The sequence below is a fragment of the Branchiostoma lanceolatum genome, chromosome 16, assembly GCF_035083965.1.
Source record: "Branchiostoma lanceolatum isolate klBraLanc5 chromosome 16, klBraLanc5.hap2, whole genome shotgun sequence".
In the NCBI taxonomy this organism is placed as follows: Eukaryota; Metazoa; Chordata; class Leptocardii; order Amphioxiformes; family Branchiostomatidae; genus Branchiostoma; species Branchiostoma lanceolatum.
In genome coordinates this window covers 15,433,368-15,446,371 of record NC_089737.1, presented here as the reverse complement: position 1 = coordinate 15,446,371, position 13,004 = coordinate 15,433,368, and the positions used below count along the sequence as shown (strand labels likewise).

At 43.5% G+C, this 13,004-nt stretch overlaps 1 protein-coding gene across 1 annotated transcript; it reads right to left on the bottom strand.

Annotated features, from left to right (window-relative positions):
* Window positions 1-4,398: 4,398 nt before the first annotated feature.
* LOC136421902 (protein NLRC5-like) lies at window positions 4,399-12,904 on the bottom strand. Its single transcript, XM_066409472.1, has 5 exons — window positions 12,676-12,904; window positions 12,432-12,518; window positions 12,135-12,206; window positions 11,860-11,973; window positions 4,399-11,647 (listed from the first exon to the last, which is right to left on the bottom strand). The coding sequence occupies exons 1-5, from the start codon at window positions 12,860-12,862 to the stop codon at window positions 5,994-5,996; spliced, it is 6,114 nt and encodes a 2,037-aa protein (XP_066265569.1). The 5' UTR covers window positions 12,863-12,904; the 3' UTR covers window positions 4,399-5,993.
* Window positions 12,905-13,004: the final 100 nt, after the last annotated feature.

The window sequence follows — 13,004 nt, the reverse complement described above, 5'->3', positions numbered from 1 at the left end:
TATATTAGCCAGTGTAGTCAGTCTGGTAGAGACTTCAACCTTCCCCTCCCACCTCTGCTTGGAGAGAACATCTGTTGTTAGTTTATAAGGCACGAACCTACTGATCGGCTCACCCAGAGTCTGGCACAACTTCAGACGTTTCTGTCAGGAGATATAGATTAAACCTGGCAACTCGTCTCGCGGGGAAACTTAGCGCCAAATTCTGATGCAATCTCGGCTGAATTAACCCCATGGCCCTTCCGCGGTGGAGGCAGGCACGGATTTGGCGAAGGGAAGACAAGACAAGGCAAACCTAGCCTTCAGAAAGCTAGAAGAATCCGTAGTTTTATTTGATATAAATAATAAACAATAGGATTATTCTACATGTATAATGTGCTTGTTTTTTTATCGCCATTACGGAAAAGGGGCAAGCAGACCCTTGTTTATAGAGGGGAAACGTTCTCTATGATTGTGAGAGGCGGGTACTTAACTTCTGAAGTCGGAGGAAACAGTTGAACTGTTCTGGGCCGGAAGGCAACAAGTCGGTACATACATGTGATACTGTAGATAAAGTGCGTGAGGGCTAATCTCCAAGCAGATGTATGGGTCCGGCTCATTCTCGGCATTTTGCACCTGTTTTACCAACATTTGATACACCTTTCTACTATTTTTTAACGGATGGCCTCCTTGTGCCTCGAGAATACAAAACTAGAACTGAATAGGTTGCAATGCTGGCCTTGCGAGTGGTCTTTTCTTTTCTCTTTTTTTTCTTTTCTATAAATCATGATCGCTGAATGATATGAAGGTAAAAATGTAATTTTTCCATTCCTTTTCCTCAGAGGTACCCGCTATGCAAAACGCACGAGAAGACCTATAAAACCGAAGCCCATACACACATCTACTTGAAGATGACGTCAGTTCCCGTGGCAGCTGGATTGAGTAGAGAGAGTTGTCCCTTGCCCGGCTCCATGCGGCGCGATGTTAGTCTTGCCCCTTTAGTTACACAGTCGCCGCCAGACAAAGTCGTCTGGATCGCCGGGGTAAGTCAGCAACACCTCCTGTGTTTACATGGTACATACATGATCATACATAGGCATGATAGGCGGCGATAGGGCCATCCTCTATTCTATTCTATTCCAGTCCATTCTAATATTCTATTCTAATATTCTATTCTAATATTCTATTCTAATATTCTATTCAAATATTCTATTCTAATATTCTATCCTGATACTCTATTCTAATATTCTATTCTGATATTCTATTCTGATATTCTATTCTGATATTCTATTCTAATATTCTATTCTAATATTCTATTCAAATATTCTATTCTAATATTCTATTCTAATATTCTAATCTAATATCATCTATTCTAATATTCTATTCTATAAAGTATTCTATCGCTTCGTTGTAACATTATATCAATTTCTACTGTGTATTCGTGTATGTGAATTTTACCTACATTGTTGCCACATTTATCTTATGTGCCCTTGCCTGTATCTCCAGGATGTAGGTGTATCTGTCCACATACATTATTGATTTAAGTTGACACGCCTTAATACGATCCGTGCGTGACCGGGCGTGACTTTCTTTCGGGGCCGTTTAAGGGTTTCTCGTGCGCTCGGATGAAGCCACGGAAGTCGTTCGTCAATTCCACAAAATTCCGCAAAATCATGTACGACTACAAGACAGTTTATCCATACGTTTTGTTTTGTTCTAAAAGCAGACCCTTTTTTTGCAGCTACAGTATCAAATCACGTCACATCATATCCTGTACAACCCAATCAGACCCTTCTGGCACACTAAACCCTATTTGCTCCAGTGACCCGGGGTCACAGCAGAAGCCTGATACCCCCGGGCCATGATCGTGATGACACACTTCCAAGGCGGCGCCGCTGGCGTAGGAATAGACGGTCGCAGTTATCTCATTTTAAAGCGAGCCTGTGGAAGAAGGAACTACATGTCATTGTGTACTTGTATACTGGTTGGTAAGTTAGTTCTGTAGAGAAGAGTAGAGTGGAGTAGAGTAGAATAAGAGTAGAGTAGATTTGTGTTTTGTGTAAAGCTCCAAACGTTTCCACACTGATGACTACTGATAACGGTATATTTGGGGGGGGGGGGGGGTAGTTGTGCCGAATTAATCTCCCTTAGCATTTTATCCTCCGGTTTACATCTATTCACCACTTCAATAGACAATTTGTTTGAGAAATCTTTTGCTATAGTGCTTGCAAGCCCTAGTGTATGCACAGTTGTAGGAGTGTATCAATAATAGAGGGCCTGTATGCCCCTTTTACGTAGAGCGTAATCGGCCGTTTTAATTTTACGTAGATCGTCGCCGACCACTCCATGATTTAGCGTAGAGCTAGTATATGTAATAAGCAAAAACGCCCTTCTGTAGTCGCCACGGCTACACTGATTGGGGATATCTTTAGATGCATTTTCAGGGTGGTGGATGTATGTGACCTGGCAGAATGATAAACAAACGTTAACGTTGATCGTCAAAGGCTTATTTTTGGTTTATCAACACAGAGAACCATTCCATACCATGCTAGAGATGTCTTTACGTGGTATAAATCTCCAGATGCAATGCAATCTCAAACCGCACGGAGGCGCTGCTGAGTGGTGACGATCTCTATGAAGATAAAGATGGTAACACGGTGCAGCCGTAAGAGGGCGCTGTTGTCCATCGGCGCTCTCGTCCTGTCGGTCGTCTTGGTGGCGCATTACTCATGGAATGTTCCACTGTCGTTTCAAGGTCAAGTGAACAGCAAAACGGAAAGGTAAGATAAGTAACCTGGTTCCTTCAGCTTGTCGCCTTTCTTTACTCATGTCGTCACAGTGACACAATGTAGAGTTATATCCCTCTCGCTCTGTCCTATGACCTGCTTCTGAATTTTTTATGTATAGCTCCCAATAAAGACCACCCAATCTAAGCTCAAAGTGGCTAGTCTTAATCTTTCTGGCATGGGCATTCCATTTTGACCTCAGACCTCAATGCATCATGCTACACATGCGCACTTGAAACCGTGATCTGGCTTACAGTGACAGCATCCTTTTTTCCAGACGCCGCGTCAGTGCAGAGGGTGTGAGTGGAAAGAACGCCACCTTGCGGGATAACGTCGTACTGCGTGAAGAAACATACCCATTCAACGACAATGATGTTAGTAGAGGAACACTTCAAGACAGATGCAACCGAAAATCTAACATAGTTTTCCTCAAAAGCCACAAAACTGCCAGTTCTACCGTACAAAACATCCTGATGAGATACGGACTGAACAATAACCTCACCTTTGTCCTCCCCAAAAAGGAAAACTTCCTCAACTGGCCGAACTTCTTCCACAAGTCGTCTGTTCTGCAGGAACATCTCCATGGCAACCAGGAACGTCTCCATGGTAACCACACGACCTACAACATCCTCTGCCATCACACGAGGTTTCACCGCGACAACATCCGGGACCTGATGCCAAACGACTCTGTGTACGTCACCATTGTGAGGAACCCGGTGGACATGTTCGAGTCGATTTTCACCTACAGAAGACTCGACAAGACGTATCAAATTTCTGAACAAGACTCCTTCAAGGTGTTTCTCGACGGCCCCTCAGACTTCGTGAAGAAATATGGCCGGACCGAACATACCCAGAATCCTCTGTTTTACGACCTTGGTTACGACAGCGATCAGCTGACGTCATCGCAGACGATACAATCAGCTATTGATCGGATCGATCAGATATTTTCCGTTGTCATGGTAGCAGACTATTTCGAGGAGTCCTTGATGCTGATGAAGCATGTTTTGTGCTGGTCGTTAGATGACGTCACCTTTTTCAAGGTCAACGTCAGAAAGAAGAAGTCTGTCCGTCACGTGACGGAAGACATGGCAGGAAAAATCCGCCAGTGGAACAAGGCGGACGCCATGTTGTTCGAACACTTTAACAGAACTTTGTGGGCGAAACTTTCCAAACTCCCGTTCAACTGGAGGGAGGAAGTCCAACTCCTCAAGGAGAGAAACCAGCGTCTTAAAGACGAGTGTCTGAAGTCTGACGACGCCTCCAACACAGAAATAAGGGACGAGAAGTTCCGAGTGTGGGAGCCGGAGGGCGTTTCTGTGCGCGGGTTCCTCCTGAGAGACTCTGTCCGGGAGAACAGGACTTGTGTCAACATGGCGAAACCGCCCAAACCGTTCACTTACGAGCTGCAGGACAGGGAAAGGGCCAGATTTTGACTCGGTCTGGGCCAACTTACGAGTTAACTTCGAATTCTGGGCCGACTTACGAGTTAACTTTACTTTAATGCATTTAGAAAATAAAGAGTACCAAAATCCCAAAGTCATCAGAGGGTTAGGCAGATTATAGCCTTCCTTCGTTTAAAATTTTAACATAAACTTTTCACGCATTGTAAATCTTTTCCACTTCAGCCCATAGCGGCTGCTGTATGAATGCCGTTTGGTGTAAATAGACCATTCATACGTTCAATAGGTCATGCCATCCTGCAGCCGACCATCCCTAATAACACTGAGAGATGAGACAAACTAGTCTGACAATGTCTACTGCTTTCACATATATCTTTTTTATGTACAATGTACAGATGTAAAGTGACTGATATTTATATTTAGCCGATTGAAGTCTACATCATATATGTATTCATTTCATTTGACACACTTGTAAGCACATTAAGAAACACTATTACAAGTTTCTTTCTTTATTTATTTGTACAAAAACATAAATAGGGAAGTAATGAAATGCATCACAAAGTGTAAAAGAAGAGAAGAAGCCTAAAACGACTTATGCAAAGCCCTCCTTTAAAATTAATAAATTAATACTAACTTACAATACATATGTACAAATGAAATAATTCTCAGATGAATTAGAAGAACATAGATATAGCAAAACAAATGCAATACAGTGCAACAGATTGCAAAATAATAATGCACAATTTTTCTATCACTAACTGATTCAATAAATAACACATAATACAATACATAACACCAATGGCATGAAAGACAGGACCGTGATATTGATATTACTTAACAGACTAATCATCAGTCGGATGCTAAATAAACCTGAGATGGATTAAAATGGGATATAATACCTTTCGGTACATTTTACATCACTCAAAGAGATAGACCTACACAAGCTCTACATTGTATGAATGGTTTAAGTACAGAGGACGGACAAAAATATACGTTTGACTTACACTAAGTTGACTAGTTGAAAGTGGTGTGGTAGTTGGGGCACACCAAGTGTAAGCAATTTTGGATTTCAGCTCAGATACAACACAGAAAACACAACGGACTGCAGTTGGAAACATGATTAATCAATCAAGCTGCGAGTAAACATATGACAGCTTCATATGACACTGGCCAAAGTTTACATTGGCTGTACAGGATTAAGTTAGTTTGTAGCACAACTCTGATGGAAGCAAGGTTTGCATATTTACTAAATATAAATATTCAAAAAGTGTACACATTTACTAACTTAAGACATTTACAAAGTTTACATATCACAAAAATAACATATTTACAAAGTAACAGATATCGATGCCTATGTTAGCGCATCTGTGATGTTACTTTAGTCTGACATAGACGTGTATTTCTCAAATAGTTTGAACATCACTATAAAAGTAAAAGGTAAAGCAGGCATCCTAAATTGAGTTGAAGCATAATGCTTTTTCAAGCAGCTAGTGGTAGCGCAATGCGGTTTCGCTACGGCTCGCGTTTTTGGCCAAGCACACCGGGTCACCCCTACTCTTCTCGATAAGTGTGTTGGGTTCTTCTACGTGCAGAGGTTTGACGCTTGAGGCTTACGTTCGAAGCTCCTTCATACACGGGCCGCCGGCTTTACGTCACCATCCGAAATGACATCACTATAGATAGGATATATAACAAGTGCCCACAGAATACAGGCACCCCTTGTATGAAAAGGATTTGACTAAGACCGATTCGCACGACATGTTGCCTTGCAAATGGATACCTACAAATAGTATGTCATCTTGGCTACTCAATACAAGCAAAGATGGAGTAATCAAGATGGCTTTAAGCATATTGGAAGGGCTGGACATTCATCGAATCCTGCCTTGGGTGACATTTGCTGTGCATTATTTGATCTTGGACCTCTGTGGTTAATCCAAATAGTCCTTTGTCGGACCGTCACAGGTATGACCTTCAAAGGTGTCCAATCTGTCTGCCTCCTCAACCTCTCCCACTGCTGTTCCTCCCTCCGTACATCCTCCCCACCTGATTCCACAATGTCGCCAACATCAGCCTGGCTGCCGTCATACAAGAGGTCACCAGATGTAAGCCCGTAAGCCTTTCCCTTCATGGTTCTCACAAAATCCCTGACCCCTTCAGCACTGAAACGGTTACCATACAGATTGACGACCTCCACATCTGTCCTAACCTTCAGCCATGCAGCTATGGTGGGGAGGTACTCGTCGCTGATGAAATTGTCATCAATATTTACATGTGTCAGGATTGGAAGGGTTGTAAAAGCTTCAATCAGTTCTACAACATCAGACAGATTGTTATGACTAAGATTCACCTTCTTCAGCTCCAGACATGAACCGAGACCTTCAGCAAGACCAGTCACCGCCTCTCCACTTACGGCATTGTGGCTTATATCTATCTCCTCCAACTTTGGGAGGGGAGGTAAGAAGTTTCTTGTACAATATAAGTTGTTATGGCTAAAGTCTACCTTCTTCAGGTTCTGACATGTACCGAAACCTTGGACAAGAGCAGGCACTGACTCATCACTAAGGGCATTGTGACTGAGATCTATCTCCTCCAAGTTGGGGAGGGGAGGTAAGAAGTCTCCCTTGTCAGATAAGTTGTTGAAGCTAAGGTTCAACCTCTTCAGTTTCTGACATGAACCTAGACATAACAAGTCTACCTTCTTCAGGTTCTGACATGTACCGAAACCTTGGACAAGAGCAGGCACTGACTCATCACTAAGGGCATTGTGACTAAGATCTATCTCTTCCAAGTTGGGGAGGGGAGGTAAGAAGTCTCCACTGTCAGACAACTTGTAATAACTAAGGTCCACTTTCTTTAGGTTCTGACACGAACCAAGACCTTCAGCAAGACCAGGCACTGCCTCATCACTAAAACCGTTGTTACTGAGATCTATCTCTTCTAACAGAGGGAACTGTTTCAACATCGGCGTCAACAGTCTCGTCATATTGTCCAATGACCAATCCCTTAAACTTAGCTTAAGAGTCTTCAATGGGGGTTGCACCTCATACAGTTGGTCTATGTGTTCAGCTTCCTCCTCCCCCCGACAGCTAACACAAAGTGCTAACTCCTGCAGGTTGGGCAGCTGTGGGAGGAACTGCAGTAAAAGGTTCACAGCAGTAAAAGATAGAGGAGGAACATTTCCCCTAGGGTATTCCCCTGGCATGAGAAATAGCTTTGCTACCTGACTAGCATTCTGGCTGTTAGAGAGTAGAGACACAAGGTCGTCACTGATGTTGTTCCCAGCAGTCTCCAGCTGCATCTGTTTGCATTGATCTTGTAACAGCAACATCAGTGCTCCCTTATTGGAGATCTTGTTATTGGTGAGATTGACCTTCTTCAGGTTCTGACATGAACCAAGACCTTTAGCAAGAGCGGGCACTGCCTCATCACAAATGTCACTGTGACATAAATCTATCTCCTCCATTTTGGGGAGGGGAGGTAAGAAGTCTCCCCTGTTAGACAACTTGTTATGACTAAGGTTCACCTTCTTCAGATTCTGACATGAACCAAGACCTTCAGCAAGACCAGGCACTGCCTCATCACTTAAACCGTTGTTACTGAGATCTATCTCTTCTAACAGAGGGAACTGTTGCAACATCAGCGTCAACAGTCTCGTCATCTTGTCCAATGACAAGTCTCTAAGCGTTAGCTTAAGAGTCTTCAACAGGGGTTGCACTTCATACAGTTGGTCTATGAGTTCAGCTTCCTCCTCCCCCCGACAGCTAACACAAAGTGCTAACTCCTGCAGGTTGGGCAGCTGTGGGAGGAACTGCAATAGAAGGTTCACAGCAGTAAAAGGTAGAAGAGGAACATTTCCCCGAGGGTAATCCCCCGGCATGAGAAATAGTTTTGCTACCTGGCTAGCATTCTGTCTGTTAGAGAGTAGAGACACAAGGTCGTCACAGATGTTGTTTCCAGCAGTCTCCAGCTGCATCTGTTTGCATTGATCTTGTAACAGCAACATCAGTGCTCCCTTATTGGAGATCTTGTTATTGGTGAGATTGACCTTCTTTAGGTTCTGACATGAAGCGAGACCTTTAGCAAGACTAGGAACTGCCTCATCACTAATGTCATTGTGACTGAAATCTATCTCCTCCAAGTTGGGCAGGGGAGGTAAGAAGTCTCCCCTCTCAGACAAGTCATTATGACTAAGGGCCACCTTCTTCAGGTTCTGACAGGAACCAAGACTTTGGGCAAGAGCAGGCACTACCACATCACTTATGTCATTGCCACTGAGATCTATTACTTCCAACAGAGGGAACTGTTGCAAGACCAGCTTCAACAATCTCGTTATCATGTCCAAAGACCAGTCCCTTAGCTTTAGTTTAAGTGTCTTCAATGGAGGTTGAACCCGGTTCAGTTGGTCTATAAGTACGGCTTCCTCCTTCTGACAGCTAACACAAAGCGCTAACTCCTGCAGGTTGGGCAACTGTGGGAGGAACTGCAATAGAGGGGTGACGGCAGTAAAAGGTAGAGGAGGAATATTTCCCCAAGGGTATTCCCCAGGCATGAGAAATAGTTTTACTGCCTGGCTAGCGCTCTGTCTGTCAGAGAATAGAGACACAAGGTCGTCACTGATGTTGTTCGCAGCAGTCTCCAGCTGCATCTGTTTGCATTGATCTTGTAACAATAACATCAGTGCTCCTTTATTGGAGATCTTGTTATTGGTGAGATGGACCTTCTTCAGGTTCTGACATGAACCAAGACCTTTAGCAAGAGCGGGCACTGCCTCATCACAAATGTCACTGTGACTTAAATCTATCTCCTCCATTTTGGGGAGGGGAGGTAAGAAGTCTCCCCTGTTAGACAACTTGTTATAACTAAGGTCCACTTTCTTTAGGTTCCAACATGAACCAAGACCTTCAGCAAGACCAGGCGCTGCCTCATCACTAAAACCGTTGTTACTGATATCTATCTCTTCTAAAAGAGGGAACTGTTTCAACATCGGCGTCAACAATCTCGTCATATTGTCAAATGACCAATCCCTTAACCTTAGCTTAAGAGTCTTTAATGGAGGTTGCACCTCATACAGTTGGTCTATGAGTTCAGCCTCCTCCTCCCCCTGACAGCTAACACAAAGTGCTAACTCCTGCAGGTTGGGCAGCTGTGGGAGGAACTGCAGTAAAAGGTTCACAGCAGTAAAAGATAGAGGAGGAACATTTCCCCTAGGGTATTCCCCTGGCATGAGAAATAGCTTTGCTACATGACTAGCATTCTGGCTGTTAGAGAGTAGAGACACAAGGTCGTCACTGATGTTGTTCCCGGCAGTCTTCAGCTGCATCTGTTTGCATTGATTTTGTAACAGCAACATCAGTGCTCCTTTATTGGAGATCTTGTTATTGGTGAGATGGACCTTCTTCAGGTTCTGACATGAAGCGAGACCTTTAGCAAGACCAGGCACTGCCTCATCACTAATGTCATTGTGACTGAGATCTATCTCCTCCAAATTTGGGAGGGAAGTTAAAAAGTCTCCCATGTCTGACAACTTGTTAAATCTAAGATCCACCCTCTTTAGGTTAGGACATGAAGGCACACCTTTAGCAAGACTAGGCACTGCCTCGTTACGTAGGGCATTGTAACTGAGATCTATCTCTTCCAAGTTGGAGAGGGGAGGTAAGAAGTCTCCTCTATCAGACAACTTGTTATGGCTAAGGTTCACTTTCCTCAGGTTCTGACATGAAGTAAGACCTTGGGCAAGAGCAGGCGCTGCCTCATCACGTATGTCACTGCCACTGAGATCTATCGCTTCTAACAGAGGAAAATGTCCCAACATCAGTGTCAACAGCCTCGTCATTATTTCCAATGACCAGTCCATTAGCGTTAGCTTAAGAGTCTTCAGAAGGGATTTCAGTGCATACAGCTGGTTGATGTGTTCAACTTCTCCCTCCCTCTGACAGCTGACACAAATTGCTAACTCCCGCAGGATGGGCAGCTGAGGGAGGAACCTGAGTAGCAAGTGAACTGCAGATGTAGGTAGTGAAGCATCATTTGGCCGAGATGTGAGATCAAGTTTTACTATCTGGGAGGCATCCGTTCTGTTAATGAGTATAGACACAAGATGGCCACTTACTGTGTTTTCCCAAACATTGACCTGCACATATTTCTGTCTGTATTGTTCCTTTTGTAACAGTAGCAATGCTCCTTTGTTACTGATATGATTATTGTTGAGATTTACAGTCCTCATGTTTCGGCAAGACGCAACAACTTTAACAAGGTTAGGCACTGCCTCATCACTAATGGCATTGTGACTTACATCTATCTCCTCCAAGTTGGGGAGGGGAGGTAAGAAGTCTCCACTGTCAGACAACTTGTTATGACTAAGGTCCACCTTCTTCAGGTTCTGACACGAAGCAAGAACTTCAGCAAGACTAGGCACTACCTTATCGCTAATATTATTGTGACTTATATCTATTTCCTCCAAGTTGGGGAGGGGAGGTAAGAAGTCTCCCCTGTCAGACAATTTATTATAGCTAAGGTTCACCTTCTTTAGGTTCTGACACGAAGCAAGAACTTCAGCAAGACTAGGCACTACCTTATCGCTAATGTTATTGTGACTGAGATCTAAAATAAGTGTTGTATTCCTTATTAGTTTTTTCAAGCAGCGGAGACCATGACGGGAGATTTCAGGGAGAGCAGACAAGTTTAGGCTTCTATCGGGAAATAGGTTCTGAGTCAAAGATGACAGGGCATGTACCTGCTTTGATTCTGCAATTGTTGCCACAATTGACAATATGTGGTTGAAATTAGATTCTTCTGTTCGTTTCATGAGCAATGTTACAAATTGATACAGGTAAGTTGGAGGAGAGTCTGTCATACCGAGGAGGTAAGCAAGGCTGTAACATGTCAGGGGTAGTTGGTCTGAATTCTCAGCACAGAATCTGAGGAGTTTTGTACAGTCAGTCTGGGTTCCGACAGCGTGTGCTACCCACATTGCCATGAGAAACTGCCGTATGCTGTCATGTACAAACTGAAAGGCATCACTGGCTTCATTGGAATCAACTGGTATCAACCAGCCGAATCCCGATTGCCGAACAAAACCCCATGCCAGCTGATCTTTATATACATATGCTAAAAGGTTATTTGATTGGCTTTTAAATGCAGCCTTTCCCACCACAAGGCAATGGCCTTTGTACAAGGATTTGAATTTTTCATTGCTTATGCCTCTCTCAGTACAGAATTTCTTTGCAGATGCCTTTGTAACAAATTCTACAAAAGCTGCTACTGTACCAGGAGATGTTTGATACTGTTTCCAGTACTCGCACAAGTAAGAGTGGAAAAACCTGTCCCTGATGAGGTGCTTAACCAGTAAGTTACTTGGCCAGCTCTCCTGGATAACCCTTGCCGTGTCTTCATCAGTCTTGAAGAAGTCCTGGAGACAGTCATTCCAGGCCAAGGCGTCTTCACCGGTTGGATACATGGGAGGGCTGACTGTGGTCAAGGTAGATACTGCAAAAAAAGAAGAGCGAATGATATGTTTCAGATGATATGATGAAATGACAAAATATCTAAAGCACTGGTTACACTTAACTAGCTAGGAAACACAAAATGGAGTGTACGATGCCTTCGTTACTTACATATTTGCGCTATAACTGCTGTGCTCTTACTTAAATACTGCAGGAGTGATCAGTAGAACTGATATATATTCATGCCATATTCACCAGAAGTCAAAGATGTGTCTCCGCCTTCCAAGTTGCTATGGTTATCATTCGATACTAATGCTGATGTCACGCTGTCAGTGTTGCCTGGTGACCTGTCATTGGATCTGTCCTCACCTAAGATCAACAGGAAAAATGTTGCTGTGCCATCTGAATATTGCTTTGTGTCAAATAAACATCATCATGTTCTACCACTCTACATTCTAAATATATCTTATCAAACTCCCTGCCCTGCGAGGTACAAGTGGAACTGCTAACCTCTGCACCACACGACTTACCATCAGGACTGTCTGTCTCCATGTCTCCATCTGGCTCCCCTTTTCCAAACAGCCGACCAGAATCTATTTCGTCTATATAGAAAAGAAAAAAAGTTTCATACATAGATAATGAGAACATAATTGATTTTAACAAGGAAAAGGCATTGTCACTATATTATGTCTCTGGCAGCTTGATCACCTCTTACAATGAAAAAATGTAATGGTCTATTGATGAAAGTAAATTGATAAATATTGGGGTGGATCAGCTTACAAGCAGTGATTGAGAAAAGAAATGGTTGTATAAGTCGGGCTACTAACCACCTGTATCCATGCCTTCATCTGGTTTCCCTTTTGCAGCCTCACATTCCGCTTCTGTCAGGAACAGCTGACCAGAATCCACTGCGTCTACATAAAAATTGTCAGGTGTGGAGAATCAAGGTAAGTGATTTTAATGGCAGAAGAAATAGACTTGGCCGTTTATCTAGTTGCAGCTCTTTTCTGAAATGCATTCTTAATGAATGTACTATTCCAGTGGATCGACTGAAAAAGAAGATATGATTACCTGCAACCTCGTGTATCCCAGCATCCCTCAGGGCCTGTACCAGCTGGTCCAGCGTGACGTCACCATCGTTCCTCTCCATCCAATCACAGATCAGCTGGTGAGGGCGGAGGGAGGGGGGCAGTCTGGCTGTCAGGTCCCGGATGTAGTCAGTGTTGAAGCCGAGAGATGAAGCCAGCCGCTCCCACATGGAACCCAGATGGTCAGCAACGGCGCTAAATTGTCTATCTAGTTCTGTCCAACGATATAGACATACAGATGTCTAGATTAATTATTCCCATAGAAATATACTTGAACGGAAATCAAGATTCTATAAAAGTTATTTTTAGTGT

Excerpts from the sequence above, each read along its gene's own strand:
- LOC136421902 (XM_066409472.1), bottom strand. The coding sequence starts at position 12,862 with ATGTGGGAGCGGCTGGCTTCATCTCTCGGCTTCAACACTGACTACATC. Across the intron at positions 12,519-12,675 it reads TGGGATACACGAGGTTGCAG|ACGCAGTGGATTCTGGTCAG; the intron begins GTAATCATATCT and ends ATTTTTATGTAG. Across the intron at positions 11,648-11,859 it reads AGACACATCTTTGACTTCTG|TATCTACCTTGACCACAGTC; the intron begins GTGAATATGGCA and ends CTTTTTTTGCAG.